General features: G+C 54.6%; 1 protein-coding gene across 9 annotated transcripts in view; it reads left to right on the top strand.

The window, feature by feature from the left end:
* The window catches only part of ADGRL2 (adhesion G protein-coupled receptor L2), a 59176-nt gene that overhangs the window by 16334 nt on the left and 24415 nt on the right, over window positions 1-18427 (top strand). For all 9 annotated transcript variants that reach the window (XM_053469236.1, XM_053469238.1, XM_053469239.1 and 6 more), the window contains exons 3-4: window positions 9443-9656; window positions 14016-14125. In XM_053469236.1, coding sequence (XP_053325211.1) covers window positions 9443-9656; window positions 14016-14125 — 324 coding nt within the window. The remainder of the gene's footprint in view (window positions 1-9442; window positions 9657-14015; window positions 14126-18427) is intronic.

An 18427-nucleotide genomic window follows, 5' to 3' on the forward strand; every position in this document is an offset into this window, starting at 1 on the left:
GTTGCCGTGCGCTGCGTGTAAAGGACACGCGGGTTGCCGTGCGCTGCGTGTAAAGGACACGGGTTGTGTGTATATAACACATGGTATACTCCGTAAATGTAAAATCATTTGACACGCTTTTAAATTCAGTGATTTTGCCTTAAAATAGTCTTAATGGGGCTTTTAACGCTTCAGTTACATGACGTTATATAGCGCCAGCAGATGCCGTAGCGCTGTTACAATAAAGTCACGCGATAACAATCTGGTACGTAAGGAGAAGCGGCCTGGCTCCCGGAGCTTACGATCTAGTCGGTGGGGGAGGGGCAGCGGTAGGAGAGGGCGGCTCGGATGATCTGTAGAGGTTGTTGGTCGTTCAGATGGTTCCATGAGTTTGACCTCCGCGCCTCGTGGTTTTTCCCGTGGATGAGTTTAGTAAATGAATTACAGCGTCGCGTATTATGTATTATTTTATGACATCATGCCGATGACATCATTATGCTGTGGGATGCAGGATAACGTGGTGTGGCTCATTTGTTTTGTTTATAAAGGGCAGTAAATGGGATATTAAACGCCTAATTGGAGTCGGCACGGTGGTCCGTGTGCTCGTTACGCGGGGGGTTCCCGGTTTGCGATACGAGGTTTGGCCGCCTTGAGACGGGACAGTTGGCAGCGGCTGATTAACGATCGGCGTGGAAATGCTTCGCTTCGCTTTAGTGATCCTCGGGGTTCCTGAAAAAGTCCGTTTATCTCGCAGGAACGGGAAATCATTTCACCCGCAGCCGGTGCAAACGGGAAATATAATTCCACCCGCAGCCGGTGCAAACGGGAAATAATTCCACCCGCAGCCGGTGCAAACGGGGCTTTCAGATCAATAAAACCCACACAGCGAGCGTCTGTTCCCTGCCCCCGCCACTAAATACGGCGTAACGTAAACGTTTGAAAGATGTATGGAAATGATACCGCGGCACCGGGGGGAATGATTTCCCGTCGCACTCCTCACTTCCTGCTAACAGCCCGGCAGAGGAACCAAAAACTCTTAAGAATAATTTCCCGTATAGCAGAAAATGAATCTCGAGTTTTGTGAATGTTCGTGACGGACGGAAGTGAGGTGTGAGTGCGGACGAGGGGGTCTCACACGGAAACCATGGAAACGAGCGAACGGAAATTACATAAATGACATACATTTCTTTTTTCATTATTCCGTTGATAAAATGAGTGGAAGGCAGCGGCGGAGAGATCGTTGCTTTTGCCCCTAATTGTGTAATTATATCGGGGGGGGGGCGTATGGCGGGCCGTTTGTCCCCGCCGGTCCGGTACGTGTGACCCGCAGACATGCGCAACTCGCCCTTAATCTGACGGGAAATAAACGTTACCCCTGAAATCGGATGAATCTCGGAATCCGCAGCTAAACTTTGGGATGGAATCGGGGTTTCTGCAGCTGTTTGGAAAATGAATTCCCGCGGTCGATCTTCTGCGTTTCTGGACGGTTTTAAGAGATTCCAGGAGTAGGCAAATTACTCGCCGGAAAGCGGTTGCCACGGAGACCGATTATGTTTTTGTCTTACTTTTTTTTTTCTGCCATGCAAGGGGTTAATTTAACGGGAGCCGGGTGTGTAAGTTATGGAGCCGAATGCTTTGAGTGACAGGCGGAGGATATTCAGAGACGCGCGGGACGATGCTTGATAAACATCATGGGGGTTTTGCTGCCCCAGGGGCCGTTCTGTGTTACTTCCAGTGCTTTCTGCCCCCCGCCCCGGGGAAACGCAGCGGCGGGTAACCAGCGGAGGTAAAATACATTCTCACTCCATACATTCGTTAAAAATGGTTAATCCTGGTGGCTGCGTTGTGGGATTTTACTTACATCAATCACTTTAATCATTTTTGTTTTTTTATGTATTTTGCTGGCCTCCCCCCCCAATAAAAATCCTCCGCCATCCGTAAGTTTTAGGAAACCCCCGACACCCCCATCTTGGCTCTCGTTCTGTAAGTAATCTCTTGGCTGCGCTCTCAGGCAGAACACTTTACAGGCCGCTAAAGAAAGGGACTCATATTCTTAATATTTGGCCTGGAATCCCACGGGGGCCGCGGAAAACCCGGAGCGGAAGCCGCAGAACCGGAACGAGACCCAAAAATTACCCCCAATTAGAAAACGGTTCCGGAATCGCACGTCGGCTGCGGCTTTCATCAGGAAACCTGTAAAAATGATTTATACGCCGGGGGGTCTCGCCGCGAAATACAGCCGACGGCAGCCGCCAAACGCTGAGGGTTTATGGACGCCCCTCGCTTTACTCAAACTTTCCATTTTTATCGTCTGTTTTCATAAAGCGGTTTCTTTGCCCGGAGTGCGGAGTGAGGGTCTCACGGCGACTGCTGCGAAGTGAAAAGTTATTACCGAGTGCCAGACATCTGAGCAAAGCCCTCTGCGCTGCTACACAAGGGGTTAATAACTCTCCCGTCTTAACAATGAACAAACCTGCCAAGAGTCCCTACTTAGCTACGGCCCTAAAAGCCCCGATAATGTGTATAGAAACGGCAGGAAACCTATTATTCTTCTAAATACACAAATAGCCACGCCTCTAACCACACCCCCGAAAACAGGTGCGCCCCCTCTGACTGTTTAAAATATTGGGGGCATCAAGCTGTTTCTTGCCAAAAAGCCCTCACTGTATTCCATTCCATTTATAGCACCCGCAGATACTGTAGCGCTGTTACAATAAAAAGCCACATTCCGTTATTACCTGCGCGATAGAATGCGACGGATCGCTGAAGGGGGGGCGGCTCCTGGGAGCCTAAGGGCCACCGAGACAGAAGGCGAGGGATGTTTTCTTGGATTTAACGCTAATAATGGGGGAAAGTTCCTTTTATGCTGCGGGGGCTGCAGCTTCCTTCATCGGCAGGGGAGGGGGGGTCCGTGAGGGCCACATCCGGCCTGCAGGCAGCTCGGAGATGATTGACGCTTTAAACAAGCCATTCACATTCTTGCCTTTTGTCTCCTCGTTGACTCTTTAATGTCCGTGGCCTAAGGCACCTATTGTGACCCTGTCAAAGCATCCTGCTGGACGTGAAAGGGTTAATGTAACCCACTGAGTTTGAGGCATTTAGGGCCGGGCCCTTTACCTGCCCCCCCCCCAACTTATAAAACACAAAGAAAGTCGGGCGGCTGCTCCGTCGTGCCGGGACTCGCTGATCTGCCCCGGGGTAAATGTACGCATTAAAGGCTTTGCTGCATTTCTGTCTCGTGAACTTTCTTTGGGTTTAATCTCTGTGTGTCCCGGGGGGGGGGGTAACCGCTCCACCTGGCACACAAAGGGTGGGCCGGGGAAAGCTGGGTAATAATCAGGTGCCCCTCCGCATAGTGGAGGCCGTAATTACCCCTTTGATTTTCTGACTTCATTACTTCTTGGCAATCAGGTGGTTAAAGGATTCCGGTATATAATAATAATGTTATAATACAGCATTTGGCTCGCAGGCCGGGGGGGGGGGGTAGAAGCTCCGCAGCCTCCGCCGGCCCTCGCCTCGCTCTCGGTCACTATTTCCGCCCCGTTGTCGCCCGTATGAACGCTCGGGTTCTGGACGCTCCCTGCCCTGAAGTGCGTTGGTTCCCAGCACGGCGGAGACTCCTGGGTCTCTTGTTGGATTATGATGTCATCGTTTCAGGTAATCCTCTTGCCGGTGTTAACGCACTTTTCACATCGCTAATTATTCCGCTCGCCCTTTTAAGACAAAACCCTCGGCATTAAAAGCTTTTCCCTCCCATCAGCCTTTGTTTGCGTTTCCACGGATTTGCTGCGGAATATCGGGGGGGGGGGGTCGTTGTTGTGAATAATGTTTGTTTTCTGTTTGTTGTGAGATTTGTCACCAAAAATTGGAAGGGAAATCGAGTCGCCGGCCTTTAAATATCCTCCGGGTCTACGAGACGCTGGCCGGCCGCATCGTCCCTGGGAGGCAGTCACTCTCATCACTCTTATCCGGGGTATACTGGATTTTACTGGTGTCCTTTCTGTCGCTCGGCCGGTGGAGGTCCTGTAGTGGTCTGACAGGAGCCGCCGGCAGACATGACCGGCATCGGCCCCCATCCTCGCGCCGCGTCCGCTCGGGGGTGCGCCGCGTCCGCTCGGGGCTTCCGCAGAATAGAAAAATGGGGAAGAAATACATATTTTCGAATTTTCATCTAAATAATGTAAAATAAATAATAAGCTCTGAGCGATCGCTGGTTTTGAGGCATCTGACGAGCGATCGCTGGTTTTGAGGCATCTGACGAGCGATCGCTGGTTCTGAGGCATCTGACGAGCGATCGCTGGTTTTGAGGCATCTGACGAGCGATCGCTGGTTTTGAGGCATCTGACGAGCGATCGCTGGTTTTGAGGCATCTGACGAGCGATCGCTGGTTTTGAGGCATCTGACGAGCGATCGCTGGTTTTGAGGCATCTGACGAGCGATCGCTGGTTTTGAGGCATCTGACGAGCGATCGCTGGTTTTGAGGCATCTGACGAGCGATCGCTGGTTTTGAGGGATCTGACGAGCGATCGCTGGTTTTGAGGCATCTGACGAGCGATCGCTGGTTTTGAGGCATCTGACGAGCGATCGCTTATAAAGCCCACGCGTAGCGAAAATGTTTTTTTACACAAAAGTATCATTTAGTGTTCACCAAAAAACCTCTTTACTGTAACTTTTAAATATAAATGTCGAGAGTCAGCCGGTTACTGATCCCCCCCCCCCCCGTGACGGGCATCGCATCTGAAGTGTGCGGCCCCCGTGGCATCGTCACGGACGTCTGTCACGCCTCGGCTGGGGTTTCGTTTCTCTTTCCGCTTTCATTTCTCCTTTATGTTCTAAGTTCTCGTTTTCACGGAATAAGAGGAAAAGGCGCCGAGGGCCGCTTCGCGGGCCGGGGCCGGGGGGGGGGGGCGCGGATCTCCACGTCAGCGTTTCAGCGCCGGCGGCTTCCATTCTCGCTGAATATGAAAAGATTTCTTATTGATAGACGACAAAATGTTCTGCGCAAAGTGTAAATTGCGATATGAGATCTGAAAGCAGATGAGCTTCTCCCGCTCTCCCCGCAGGGCCCTCCTCTCCCTGCGCTCTCCTCATATAGTGTGTGCGTGCGGCCCCTTACCCTGCCACTCGAGGGGGCTTTCATGAACCCACAATCCCAAAATGTGATCTCTGAAAAGGGCCTTAGGGGTGTCGGGGGATGGGCTTTGGGCTGTCCCTGGCCACAGAATCATTTAGAGCCAAACAAGTGATCCCCGCCGCAGGAGCGGCGAGAGGAGGTCGCTTCTTTAGCTGATTGGCCCCTCAGCGGTGAGTCGGACAGCCGTCTGGGTAAATGCACCTCGTTTCCTGCATCGGGGTTACAGGGGGAATCGCGAGCAGCTCTCTGCGGACACGTATATGTCACCGGCGGCCCCCGCGGACACGCCGATGTGTCACCGCCGGCCCCCGCGGACACGCCGATGTGTCGCCGGCAGGCCCGTCTATTGTGATTAAGGGCGATGGTAGAGAGGTAAAGACCGGATTAACGGGTATTGATTCTGTCAGAATTCCTCCTGTTGAGACGCGGCGTCCGGCGCGGATCTAGTAGCGGAGCCCCCACCCCCGGCACGGATCTAGTAGCGGAGCCCCCACCCCCGGGGCGGATCTAGTAGCGGAATCCCCCGGCGCGGATCTAGTAGCGGAGCCCCCACCTCCGGCGCGGATCTAGTAGCGGAGCCCCCACCCCGGCGCGGATCTAGTAGCGGAGCCCCCACCTCCGGCGCGGATCTAGTAGCGGAGCCCCCGCCCCCGGCGCGGATCTAGTGGCGGATCCCCCGCAGGGATATAAATAGTTATTTAACGGACGGCCGCTCTGCTCCGGATCACGGAAGATATTCGCAGCGTGACTGCGATCTGTTATTAGATGAATCAGACGCGGCGTCGCCTTCCAACAAACACCTCGGCAGCATTAATTGGTCTATTAGTGAGCGCGTCGCCATGCGAGTAGCTGCGCAGGGACGGCTGGGGACCCTCTGTGATGTCATCGGGGGCCCTGCTCGTTGTGTTTGTTACTCGGCCCCGTGTGCCGGAGCTGCCATAGTATCAGGAGAATACGCGTTGTTGTTTGGAGCCGTGTTTATCAGAGTATAAAACATCTGCCTTTATGAATGGAAGCGCTCCGGCGGCCGCACTTTGGGGGTCTCTGATGCGCCTCGTTGGGGGTCTCTGATGCGCCTCGTTGGGGGTCTCTGATGCGCCTCGTTGGGGGTCTCTGATGTGCCTCGTTGGGGGTCTCTGATGCGCCTCGTTGGGGGTCTCTGATGCGCCTCGTTGGGGGTCTCTGATGTGCCTCGTAGAGTCAGGATTCTTACAATGAAGCGTCGGCCGTTCCTAACCGGTCACTGAAGGATAAGGGCGGCTAGCGAGACATCGGTACATATTATCCCGCCCCGGCTGTTACCAACCAACCCGCTTCACAATAAATGATCATTTGCAGCAGGTTCCGGGGCGCGCAGGTTCCGGGGGTGAACTAATTCCGCCTTCAAATTAAATATTGAATAATATAACCCTAATAATATAGTCTTCAGGGCGATTACTATATCGGGGGCTTTTAGTGCCGATACCGGGGGGCTATTACTGCCATTACCCCCCGAATCCCCCAGCGAGTGACCTTCCTGTCAGACAGAAGCATGACGGGGGCTTCGTTTCCAGGCTGTAGTTGGAAGCGGTCAGAAGAAAGACAAACCGGGGCCGTGTTAATGGGGTGTGACGGGCACCGGGCCCCGCTCCGCTAAACAGTGCGCATCCCAAAACACACAACCGGGGGCTTCTAAGCCTCTATAGCACAGGGACCGGTGACCCCGTATTATGGGCCCCGAATATCACCCCCAAATATATACATCTTTCCTGGAGCAAAAGAGATTTTCCTTCTCCTCGAGCGAGATTTATTCGTAAGATCGCTTACTTTTCTGGGGCTTCGTTTGCTCTGCGTGAGGGGGAAGTATTTTCCTGCGCGCTTCTCACTTCCTGTCAGAAGACGACCCGGAGGCTGCAGCTGATTGGATGCTCTGGTTGTCATGCTGACGCGGTGGCGTTATAGGTTACCGTGCGGCGTGTCACGGGTAAATATTAACCCTTTTAGTTGCAGAAATATGCACATCGGGGCTAATAATACAGTGACCCCCGCCAAATGCCACCCGGCCCCCTTGGTCAGACTCTCTTGTCTCTGAAGTTGTTGGCGAGGAGGCAGGTGAGCTTTTGTGTTGCTTATTTTTTGAATAAGTTCAGCCTTTTGGTGAACGGGGTCCGCCGGGGCTCCGTGATTCATGCCAAGGCTTGGCGTGCATGTGCGACGGAGCTGGCTTGGTGCAGGCGGAGGAGACTTTTAAGTGACTGCATGAGAGGAGCGGGAAGGCTGCCTTCGCCATCTGTGACCAGAATGTGCGATAAGGCGCTGATCAGAGTGATTATGACATCATCACCGCCTTTTCCAGACGAGTTTGCGGATTGCTTGTGATTTATTATTTACGGTTTTAGTCTCTCGATCCCTGATTTAATTAGCAGACGAGATGCCCACACGGGCCGCCCGGCCCGGCAGCCCCCACCGGCCCTCGGAATGTGACACACGAAATAAAAATAACCAAACCCTCACTTGATTAATGGCGGCTCAAACAATAACAAATAGCGCAAGGTCACGGTGGGGATCGACGACGTGCGGCTGCCGGCCGGCAGCGGAGGAAGTGCAGGCAATCTGATTGCGAATGAATGCCGAGGAATTCCTGTTCTGTTTCAAGGACTTTTCCTGATTACTGAGAAGCCTTTTCCGCGGAGACGCGTCTGAGACCCCCGCGCGCTGCGGCCCCCCGTGCATTCCTGCATCTCACTTCGTATTTTTATTCTTTATCGATATTATGGGGATTTTTGGTCCGGGTTCTGCCTGTTGTTTTTATGAGATTTCATTTTTTTTTCACGGCTGCTTTAAAGTAACGATTTTAGTGTCTGGTCTTCGGGGGGGGGGGTCTTGCGTTACGCCAATAATCAGCAAGCACGCAGTGCGTTACGCCGCTGGACACGCAGCATTGATGTGCGGTGAGAAGCGTGACATCATGGGACCTGCGCTGATGTAAGAAGTAACGTAAGGCGACGAGTAGCAAAGTGTCAGAATCCTCGCGTTTTCGCTGTAATCCCGACCGCCGATCGCCGTCGCTTCTTCTCCTTATCGCTGTTTTCATTTCCTATAAATGGTTTTTTTCTGTGTTTGTCCTCCCCGTAGAGAGGGAAACCAGGAGCTCCAAGGACAGAGGGGGTGAAATGCGAGCCCTCCGGGGGCCGCGGGTTGGGGGTTGGGAGGCAGGAAGGTCACCGACGCTCGCGTCCGTCGTGTAAATATGTATCGTATCGATGGTGCCGGTCGCTGCTTAACAATAAGATTCCGACTGGAACGTTTCTCTTTAATGGGATTGATACATTTTTAACCCTTCGTTTCGGGGGCTTCGCTGTATATCATGCGGAACGGTCATGTGACATGAGAAAGAAACGCCCCGGCAGGTGCCGTCTCGCGGAGACCCCCATAGCTGAGTTTGCCTTTTCCTACCCCCTCTCGCTGGGCCTCCAATCGGCCCCCTCGGCCCCCGTCACGGGGCAGATTGAATGACGCAGCTGGATGGAGGAAAAGCCTCCCGGATTTCTGTTGTTTGAAAAATGTTGGCCAAAAAAGATATTTAAGTTCCAGGCGCGTTCCGGGTCGGGTTCTGCCCAACAGCGTTTAGAATGAATTTCACTTTATTTTACCCTCTCGCCCTAAATGCCCCAAGAGAGGGCAGGAAGGAGGGCGTTTGCAAGGTATGACGGCGCATGGAGAGCGCGCAGAGAAATGCGGTGTAAAAGGCGCTGCCGCGTTCTGTAAGCGATCTCGTGTTGTGAACGGATTGTCTGAATAGTGAGTTTCGCTGTGAGCTACAAACAGTCCTTCCCTGGGGGGCTTCCAGCCTGCGCTCTGCCGAGGGGCCGACGGCTGCCTGGCCCCTGGGAATAAACTGCTAAGCAGCGTTACAGGGGCCTGATTCTCGTCTCCCGCCGCCGATGGGCGGCTTTACGGAGCATGCGGCAGGCGGGGGTCCGTTGGGGGAGGTTGGGGTCTCTCCTGCTTCTCAGACTCTGTAAGACGATCCGAATAACCTGCGCAGCTCTATTAAAAAGCGTCTGCCGGCGCCCCCGTTTATTATAAAACCCGTGCCGATCCCGTGACGCTGTCCTCGTTTTTCTGTGTGTGTTTGGGTATATACAGCGGGGCAGGGGGGTATAAGCATGGGGGGTATTGGCCAGGGCTATAAGCACGGGGGGTATAACCGGGGGGTATTAGTAGGAAACGGGTATTATCTAAAAGCCAAACCGGCCGGCGCTGCGTCGAATCTTCTGACTTCGCTGTTGAAATTTATTAGATTTTCCCGAAATTGATTTTTTATTCCTGTTTTTGCCTCGTTTTCAGCTTTCAGCCGTGCGGCATTACCGTTTGGTTTGGTACGGAGGGAGCTCGCGTGCGAAGGGTACCCCATTGACCTCAGATGTCCCGGAAGTGATGTCATAATGATCGAAAGTGCCAACTACGGGCGCACAGACGACAAGATCTGTGATGCTGACCCATTTCAGATGGAGAACACGGACTGCCATCTTCCAGACGCGTACAAGATCATGTCGCAGAGGTAAGGAGCGCCGCATGCGCCGTAGGTTTTATTCCGCCCCCGGCATCGCGTGAAGCAGAATGTCATTCGCTCCACGTTTGGAACGATACAGAATGCGCTGAAAGCTCCTGGAAACGTCGCGTTTGTCTCGGGTTTCTTCCAAGCGTTTGAGGTCTCGTTTTATTCTTTCGCTTTGCTTCGCTGTCCTCTCGTGTGGCCCCAGAAGATTATCGGCCCCAAGCAGGAGCCGGGAGACTCTGCGCCGATCGCCCGGCGAATGCCGACTCCTGGCGCAGATAATGGATTCGATCGCCTATAGAACGTATACGGCCCTCCGAGAAGAAGAAGCTCCTCCTCGATAAAACGCAGGGAAAATCTGCAGTCGCCGGCAGCCGAGCGATTTATCCGGCCCTTTAAATTATCATTGTGTTTTGGGGAGATGGTTTTCGCTGCATGAGGGGGAGGCCGAGGAGACCTTTTCACAGACCCTGGATTAGAGCGACTCCTTTCCCTTTATTTATCGATTAGTGGGACGGCAGACGCTGCGATCTGTACCCGGCGCGGTTTGAGGAGCTCTGTGCCGTTTCCGCTCGGGAGCCGTTTGTCTTTCTAGATCTGATTGTGAAAAATAAGATTTTTATTCAAATGTTTTAAATATTCATCAAAGCGGAGAAAAGCCTGAAACTGACGGAGACCACTAACATCGAAACATCTAAGGGATCGCAGAGAGGTGCGGGGGTCCCACGGATCGGGGGGCCGCCGCGCTTTACTTCCCGCGGATCGGGAGGCCGCTGCTGCCGCGCTTTACTTCCCGCGGATCGGGCCGCCTCCACCGGGCTTTACTTCCCGCGGATCGGGGGGCTGCCGCGCTTTACTTCCTACGCGGCGGTGGCCCGAGACCCTGTGCATGCGCACACCGAGTGACAACCTGCCACAGATTATCTACGTTTTACTTGCATATTCCCGCTGCTGCCATCCCTGATCTGCCATACGATAAAGCAATTATTACCCCCCCAATAATTAATGGAGGCGCTGGTCCCGTTCCAGCTGGCGGCGCGTCTTCTAAGAGATCCGTTAATTGAGTGCGCAGAAAGCCGCCGTCCGCCAGGCAGCCGATGGTTTCAATTAAGGTGACGAGATGACCTTTGTGGACGTGCGCTGGGAACAGTCGCCTCTTTCACGACCCCGCGGGGAAAATTCTCACCCCGGCCGAGGGGGGATTAAACCCTGGAAGTGGAAGAAAAGCCCCCTGCAGGGGGGGGCAATGTTGGTTGTTTTGTGTTTGTTTCCAAGCGTTGGTCCGGACCCCGACGAAAATAACCCAAAAACCATCAAAACTGCTAAAAATGCGTGAGAAAGGGAGCCGCGTCGCCAGCGCGGGGGGGGTCGCTGCGGGATTCTCAGCAAAACCTGTTAACCCCTTACTGCCACACGCTCGGCAGAAACGCAAAGTGTTACATTGTAATTGAGGTTGGGCGTCCCTCGGCTCTCACTTTGTTACTTTGAGAGTGCGCCGGGTGAGTCTGGATACCACGCCTGCCGAGTGACCACGAGCGCCGGGTGAGTCTGTATACCGTGCCTGCCGAGTGCCCGCGAGCGCCGGGTGAGTCTGTATACCGTGCCTGCCGAGTGCCCGCGAGCGCCGGGTGAGTCTGGATACCGCGCCTGCCGAGTGCCCGCGAGCGCCCGGTGAGTCTGGATACCGCGCCTGCCGGGTGAGTCTGTATACCGCGCCCGGTGAGTCTGGATACCGCGCCTGCCGGGTGAGTGTGGACGGCGAGCGGCTCCCTGCGCCGTCTCTCTCGCTCGCTGTTTATATCGGTGACAGCCGCGCGCCGCCTCCTCTGCTGAGTGCTGTCTTTGCCGCTTCGCAGCACAATGGCTTGTACTCCCCGGCCCGGCGTTAGCAGATATTTAATGCATTCCAACGCTTTATAGGTCACCGCGAAGCGAGTCAGGAACACGAGCCGCCGCGAGGATCTAATGCAGAACGCGTCTCGCCGGGTTTCAGCGCTTCGCTGTTGGAGGCGGCGCTCGTCATTTTATCCCTCTTCCCGCAGACTTTAATCGTTCCGGTTCCTTTCCGCTCCTTTAGCCCCCGGCGCGGGGATTATTCCCATAGAGCCTTACTGAGTACCTGGCACCGGAGGCTCCGGCTCCACTCAGGGAACCCAGCCCCCTGTGCATCAAGCGAGCCCCCCGGAAACGCACATGGAGACCACAAACTATTTATACGAAGCACTGATTGGACGACGTCTCCTGATTCCCATGTATCCGGTGATTTTGATTGGAGCTCCCGCTCTGCCGTCCCGTGGTGGTGGAACTCGTGTGATGATTGGAGGACCCCGAGCCGCAGCGGGCCCTCGGCGTCGCTTCTACCGAGCAGCTCGTGTTCAGAGATTCCGGTGTCTTCAGGAAGCGATGATGTCACAGAGCCGCGGCCGCTGATAACTTTTCTCGGAGCGTCACCCGCGTTATTTATTTGCTTTTTTACACCAAAAGCATCTCTGTAGGCGCGATAAACGCGTTCAGGATTTGCATATCGGGGAGAAGGTCATTTGCCCGTAAGCCGCGTCGGAGATCGGGCCTCCGCTTCGGCCCTCCTGGGCAGCTTTACATAAAACGATTTATATTTCTTCATCCTGCGGAATTTGCCCTAAATACGGGTCTGTCCGCGCCGCGGCCGCCGCTAATCCTCTAAGCGCGTAATTAACGGAGCAGAAAAGCAAGGTGCGCCGCGCGCCGTAAAGATGTTCTCTCCCGAGTGATCTTTAAGGAGTAAATAATTAGAAGAGGAAGGATCCTTCAGACGACCGACGCGAATGCGAGCGTAATTAGGAGGAACGGCCGGAGAGTTGGCGAGCGTGTGCATGCGCGACGATTTTATATCATAACAAGTCTAATTAAATATTGAAAAGGCAAAAATCTCCTATTGCAAGAAAAACGAGCTGCCACGGAAGGCCTGTAACTGCGCAGGTAATTAGCGAGGGTTATGGAGGAAGGAGTCGGAGATCGCGGCCAGGGTCACGCGGTAACACGCTGCGCGCTTGGTGCTGCGGCCGTCCGCCTCCTCGCTAATTCAACTAAATGGGGCGTCCTGCCGCGAGCTCCAAATTACCGGCTGCTAAATGGGATGCGAATCCGGCAGCGATGGGGGACATTACTCTGAGGGGGGAGCACCGGATCGGCCGCTGATTAACCTTTCGAGTGCTGGACGGCGCGTTACGGCTCTCTATAAACTCGCCCAGCGTTTAGTTCAGGGCAATAAAAAAAATTCAAATAAAAAATACTCTCAATAATGAAGGCGCTGAGTGGGATTGGACAGAATTTCCAAGCCACACCCCCTCCGGGTAATAATACGGGCGGCGGATGTGTGACGAGCGCTGCCCCTCCCCCCGGGGTACCTGCGAGTTTTAAATGAATTCCCCTTCGTTTCTTTTTTTCATTTCTTGGTTACTTTGCTTTTTTTATCGTAATTGAGCTTTGTTTTTATTTATTAGTTTTTTGCTCCGTGTTTCATAAAATCAGCGTCTTTTCCTCGCGTCTCCCGGGACACCGGACTCGGGGGTCCTCTCCGTGGCCCTGGACGGGGGTCCGTGCTTTATGTCGCTCTCTCGGGTTATACGCGGCTGTATTTTTCATCGGCCCCTGGCAGGAGATGACGACGTTTTCTTCATTTATATTTTCGAGAGCGGCGCATCCCGCGGGCCGGGGGGGCTCCGGTAATAAAGCTGTTCTGGTGGAGATGGGGAGCGACAGAACGTCGCAGGAGAGAGAGAGCGAGAGAGAGAGAGAGTCGTTACCGCGGTCTATCTAACGATCGCTGAAGATTCCCGACAGGGTTTGGAGCGTGACGAGCGCAGCGAGCGTTATCTCGCCCGAGCAGCAGCCTCTCCTTAATCACTAGAACAAGAATATTGATGAAAACCCTTCACACGATCTCCACCGCCCCGCGACGCCACCGCCGGGGTCAACTCGCTCCGTGCGCCGAAAACCCAAGAGCATGCGCGTTCTTCAGAGATACGAACAGAAAGTTTAGAAAAGCCGGGGGACTGCAACGGTCACCCCGCGAGGGGCAAATAATGTAATAAACCCCCCACCTGCCGGCCGCGGGGGGCTCCGATTATTGGCATTATTATTATTATTATTATGGAATCGTTATTATTGGTATTATCGAATTATTATTAGTATTGATAGTCTGAGTATTATTATTATTATCGAATCGTTATTATTTGTATTATTAGTAGTATTTTATTTACATGGCGCCTACAGTTTACGCAGCGCTTAATACAATCCATATATTCAGGGGTCTGACGAGGCGGAGGGACTCGGTTCACAAACTTCTGTTTTTCTGAGGCATCCTCTTGTTTCCCGTTCCAGATGCAACAATCGGACGCAGTGCGTCGTGGTCACCGGCTCCGAGGTCTTTCCCGACCCGTGTCCCGGAACCTACAAGTATTTGGAGGTCCAGTATGAGTGCGTCCCATACAGTAAGTACCGCGCCGCCCGTGACATTGTGACCCGGGTTACACGCAGGACGCGCGGATCCTCCTCCCGGCGGGGGCGTCCATCTGCGTTCCCAAGTGTTTGCTTTCAGGCTCGTGTTTTTCTAGAAAACAAACCAGATTTGGCAGCTCGGGGGGCCAGACGGAAACGAGGTTCATCTGCCCGATCCGGGGGGACAAATCGGCTCGGCTCGCACCTCCCTGAAGAAACGATTGATTTGAATGGCGCCTCGCTCCAGCGGCTACCTGCTGCGTCTCCTCCGCCTGGCTGCGGAATTCCTCCCCGGAGCTGAATGGGCAGCGAATGGCAGCGAGCCGCTTCTCTGCCGTGTAATCCGCCCCGCGAGCCGCTTCTCTGCCGTGTAATCCGCCCCGCGAGCCGCTTCTCTGCCGTGTAATCCGCCCCGCGAGCCGCTTCTCTGCCGTGTAATCCGCCCCGCGAGCCGCTGATTGTTTTCACCTCTCCGTGCGGCGGCCGCCGTCTGAAAATCCTCCGGCCGTTTATTATTTTGTCTTCCGGTGATCATCGCTCACTCGGGAGAATCCGGGGGAATTTTATTAACGCTGCGCAGGTTGCTGGGTATTGTAACGATGATTGGCAGCCGAGCAGACGTGGGTCCCGGACTCTGGTAGGGAGGGTGAGTGGATCCGGGAGCCCTGCAGTAAGCGCGGGGACTCCGGTAGGGAGGGTGAGTGGATCCGGGAGCCCTGCAGTAAGCGTGGGGACTCCGGTAGGGAGGGTGAGTGGATCCGGGAGCCCTGCAGTAAGCGTGGGGACTCCGGTAGGGAGGGTGAGTGGATCCGGGAGCCCTGCAGTAAGCGTGGGGACTCCGGCAGGGAGGGTGAGTGGATCCGGGAGCCCTGCAGTAAGCGTTGGGGACTCTGGTAGGGAGGGTGAGTGGATCCGGGAGCCCTGCAGTAAGCGCGGGGAATCCGGCAGGGAGGGTGAGTGGATCCGGGGAGCACTGCAGTAAGCGTGGGGACTCCGGTAGGGAGGGTGAGTGGATCCGGGGAGCCCTGCAGTAAGCGTGGGGACTCGGGGAGGGTGAGTGGATCCGGGAGCCCTGCAGTAAGCGCGGGGACTCTGGTAGGGAGGGTGAGTGGATCCGGGAGCCCTGCAGTAAGCGTGGGGACTCCGGTAGGGAGGGTGAGTGGATCCGGGAGCCCTGCAGTAAGCGCGGGGACTCTGATAGGGAGGGTGAGTGGATCCGGGGAGCCCTGCAGTAAGCGTGGGGACTCCGGTAGGGAGGGTGAGTGGATCCGGGAGCCCTGCAGTAAGCGTGGTGACTCCGGTAGGGAGGGTGAGTGGATCTGGGAGCCCTGCAGTAAGCGTGGGGACTCCGGTAGGGAGGGTGAGTGGATCCGGGAGCCCTGCAGTAAGCGTGGGGACTCCGGTAGGGAGGGTGAGTGGATCCGGGGAGCCCTGCAGTAAGCGTGGGGACTCCGGTAGGGAGGGTGAGTGGATCCGGGGAGCCCTGCAGTAAGCGTGGGGACTCCGGTAGGGAGGGTGAGTGGATCCGGGAGCCGTCTGCACGGTCTGGCTTGTGTGTGCGACTTGCAGAGTTTTGCCTTTCTGATGTCACCGCCTGAATGACATCATACACTCACTGCACCTGACTGGCACTTAGGTTTTAATGGTGCAGAAAATGTTAAGTGTGGTTTTTGTTATCCTTGTGGGGGCTTCACGTCTCCCTATCTGTCCCGCTGTCACTACATGGCTAGGGTCTGGTTTTAACCCTCTCACTGCCAGGCGAATTGTCTAAGCCTTTGGGACGTTCACTCGCCTGGCACTGAAAGGGTTTAGCGTCAGACCTCGTTTTTGTGTCTGGTAAAAGACGTTTAATTTCACTGTTTTTGTCCGCAGGATTTTGGTCGGAATTTGTTCTGAAAATCCCGCTAACCCGAGAAATTTACATTTTCTAATCCTCTCCGTTTTTTGCTGATCCTTTTTAGCGCAAACGCGGCCGCGAAGCAAGAGCGGCCTCTTTATTTAACCATTACTGGACCAGAGTAATCCGGCGTACCGGCTCCTCATACACTCCATGGCATGTGTTCATAATTATTTAATAATAAATCTGCGATTATAACCCTTATAAAACGCGGAGACGCGGCACGGACAGATCTCACCCCCCCAGCCCCCCCCCAGCCCACGGAGACCCAACGCATCTTACTTTTAAAAAAAAAGTTACTTAAAAATAAATGAAGCTTTTGAGCCGCTCTGCGCATGCGCGAACGTGCTGCCTTCGCCTGCCGGGCAGAGAGCGCCCAGTAACCCCTTTAATGCCCGATGCGCTTATTTTAACGGTAAAGATGCCGCTCTAGATATAGCCGTAACCCCCCATCTGCCGCGCGGCGGGGAGTCGGTGACGCCCGCATCCCCCTTTATTCTGCTGATAACGGCCGATGTGGTGCCGGCCGGCGCTCTCCCCGGGAATCACGAGAAGCTCAGGCGTCTCCAGCGAGAATTCCCCGAATCTTCCCGCGGGATCCCCGTCTCTGCCGCGCACGCTCCGGGTAACGGCTCCCGGGGAGACATCTGATCATCCATCATTTTTATCAATTTATCTGTTTTTCAAATGTTTTTATTATTTTTATAAAAATAGGAAGGAAGATTTTTTTGTTTTTTCTGAAAATGTTTCGGGTTTCTGTTTTTATTACTGAACAGGGCGCTGTGGAGTAATTTTGTACCCCATTATGTGTTCCGGGGAGGGTTAGGAGCGGCGGGGGGGTTGCTGGTCCGGGGAGGGTTAGGAGCGGCGGGGGGTTAGTGGTCCGGGGAGGGTTAGGAGCGGCGGGGAGTTGGTGGTCCGGGGAGGGTTAGGAGCGGCAGGGACCTGGTGGTCTGGGGAGGGTTAGGAGCGGCAGGGAGTTGGCGTTCCGTGCGGCGGGGGGTTGGTGGTCCGGAGAGGGTTAGGAGCGGCGGGGAGTTGGTGGTCCGGGGAGGGTTAGGAGCGGCGGGGGCTTGGTGGTCCGGGGAGGGTTAGGAGCGGCAGGGAGTTGGCGTTCCGTGCGGCGGGGGGTTGGTGGTCCGGGGAGGGTTAGGAGCGGCGGGGGGGTCCGCGGAGGGTTAGGACAGGTGGAACGGTAGCGTCGCGTGGCTTTATGCCAGCAGAGTGACCCTCAGAGGGTGCCGCTGTCGGGTGTCTCTTGGGTAGGAGCCGCTGTCCAGTTACCCCAAACTGTGAAGAATGATCCTAAATCCCTGGGAAAGTGGATTAAAATCATTCGCCTTCTCACGGCCGGAAACCCCCAAAAGTATGACATTGGAGACATTTTGGTGGGTTGGGTGGCGCATGTCCGGGGGTCTCCTGAGCGGATTCCATTGGTCTCCAGTGTCTGCAGTGGGGAATCCGGTCCTGACGGGCTTTACGATCCGTGGGTTCTCGGCCGGTCACTGAAAAGACATTCGTCACCGGAGCGCAAACACCACCCGTGTGCCTGATGTGTATCCGATACCATCCAAGCACCGTCCCTCCCCCGTTCATTAAGAGGTAGTCTGTACTGAGCTGTAATAACCTTGAAAGGAGGTAAAGCCAGTGAAGCTGAGCTCTATGACTCTATATAATTGCTGGGTTTCCAAATCCGAGGCGCTGCTGAACCCCAAACACTAATTGGCCAGAACTTTAACGCCGCCGGCCTCCTGCCCCTGATTGGCTGCTTATTCTATATCTTTTTCCCCTTGTAACAAATCAGTTAACTGGTGCAGGACTCGGGAGAAAGAAGGGGGCAGAAATGTGATCATAAATCCAAATGTTTCCTGCTCTGTTGACGAGTGTCTCGTTCACGTGGAATAAGGTCCGGTTTGGAGCCGGTTTCTCCGGCGTGCGTGTAAGCGATGCATGTGTAAGCACTGAGTGTAAGCTGTGCGTGTGTAAGCACTGAGTGTAAGCGATGCGTGTAAGCGGTGCGTGTGTAAGCACTGAGTGTAAGCGATGCGTGTGTAAGCACTGAGTGTAAGCGGTGCGTGTGTAAGCACTGAGTGTAAGCGGTGCGTGTGTAAGCGGTGCGTGTGTAAGCACTGAGTGTAAGCGGTGTGTGTAAGCACTGAGTGTAAGCGGTGCGTGTGTAAGCACTGCGTGTAAGCGGTGCATGTGTAAGCACTGAGTGTAAGTGGTGCGTGTGTAAGCGGTGTGTGTAAGCGGTGCGCGTGTCACGTTGCAGAGTCTCTTTCCTTTACTAGGTGTCTCCGGATTTGCCGAGTTCTTGCCGCCCCTGCTTTAGTGTCTGTGCTTTTTGTTTGATTGACAGTCCATTCGTTGTTAATCTCTCTTCTTTTCTCCTTGCATC

This window comes from Spea bombifrons, chromosome 6 (genome assembly GCF_027358695.1).
Source record: "Spea bombifrons isolate aSpeBom1 chromosome 6, aSpeBom1.2.pri, whole genome shotgun sequence".
NCBI classification, from domain to species: domain Eukaryota; kingdom Metazoa; phylum Chordata; class Amphibia; order Anura; family Pelobatidae; genus Spea; species Spea bombifrons.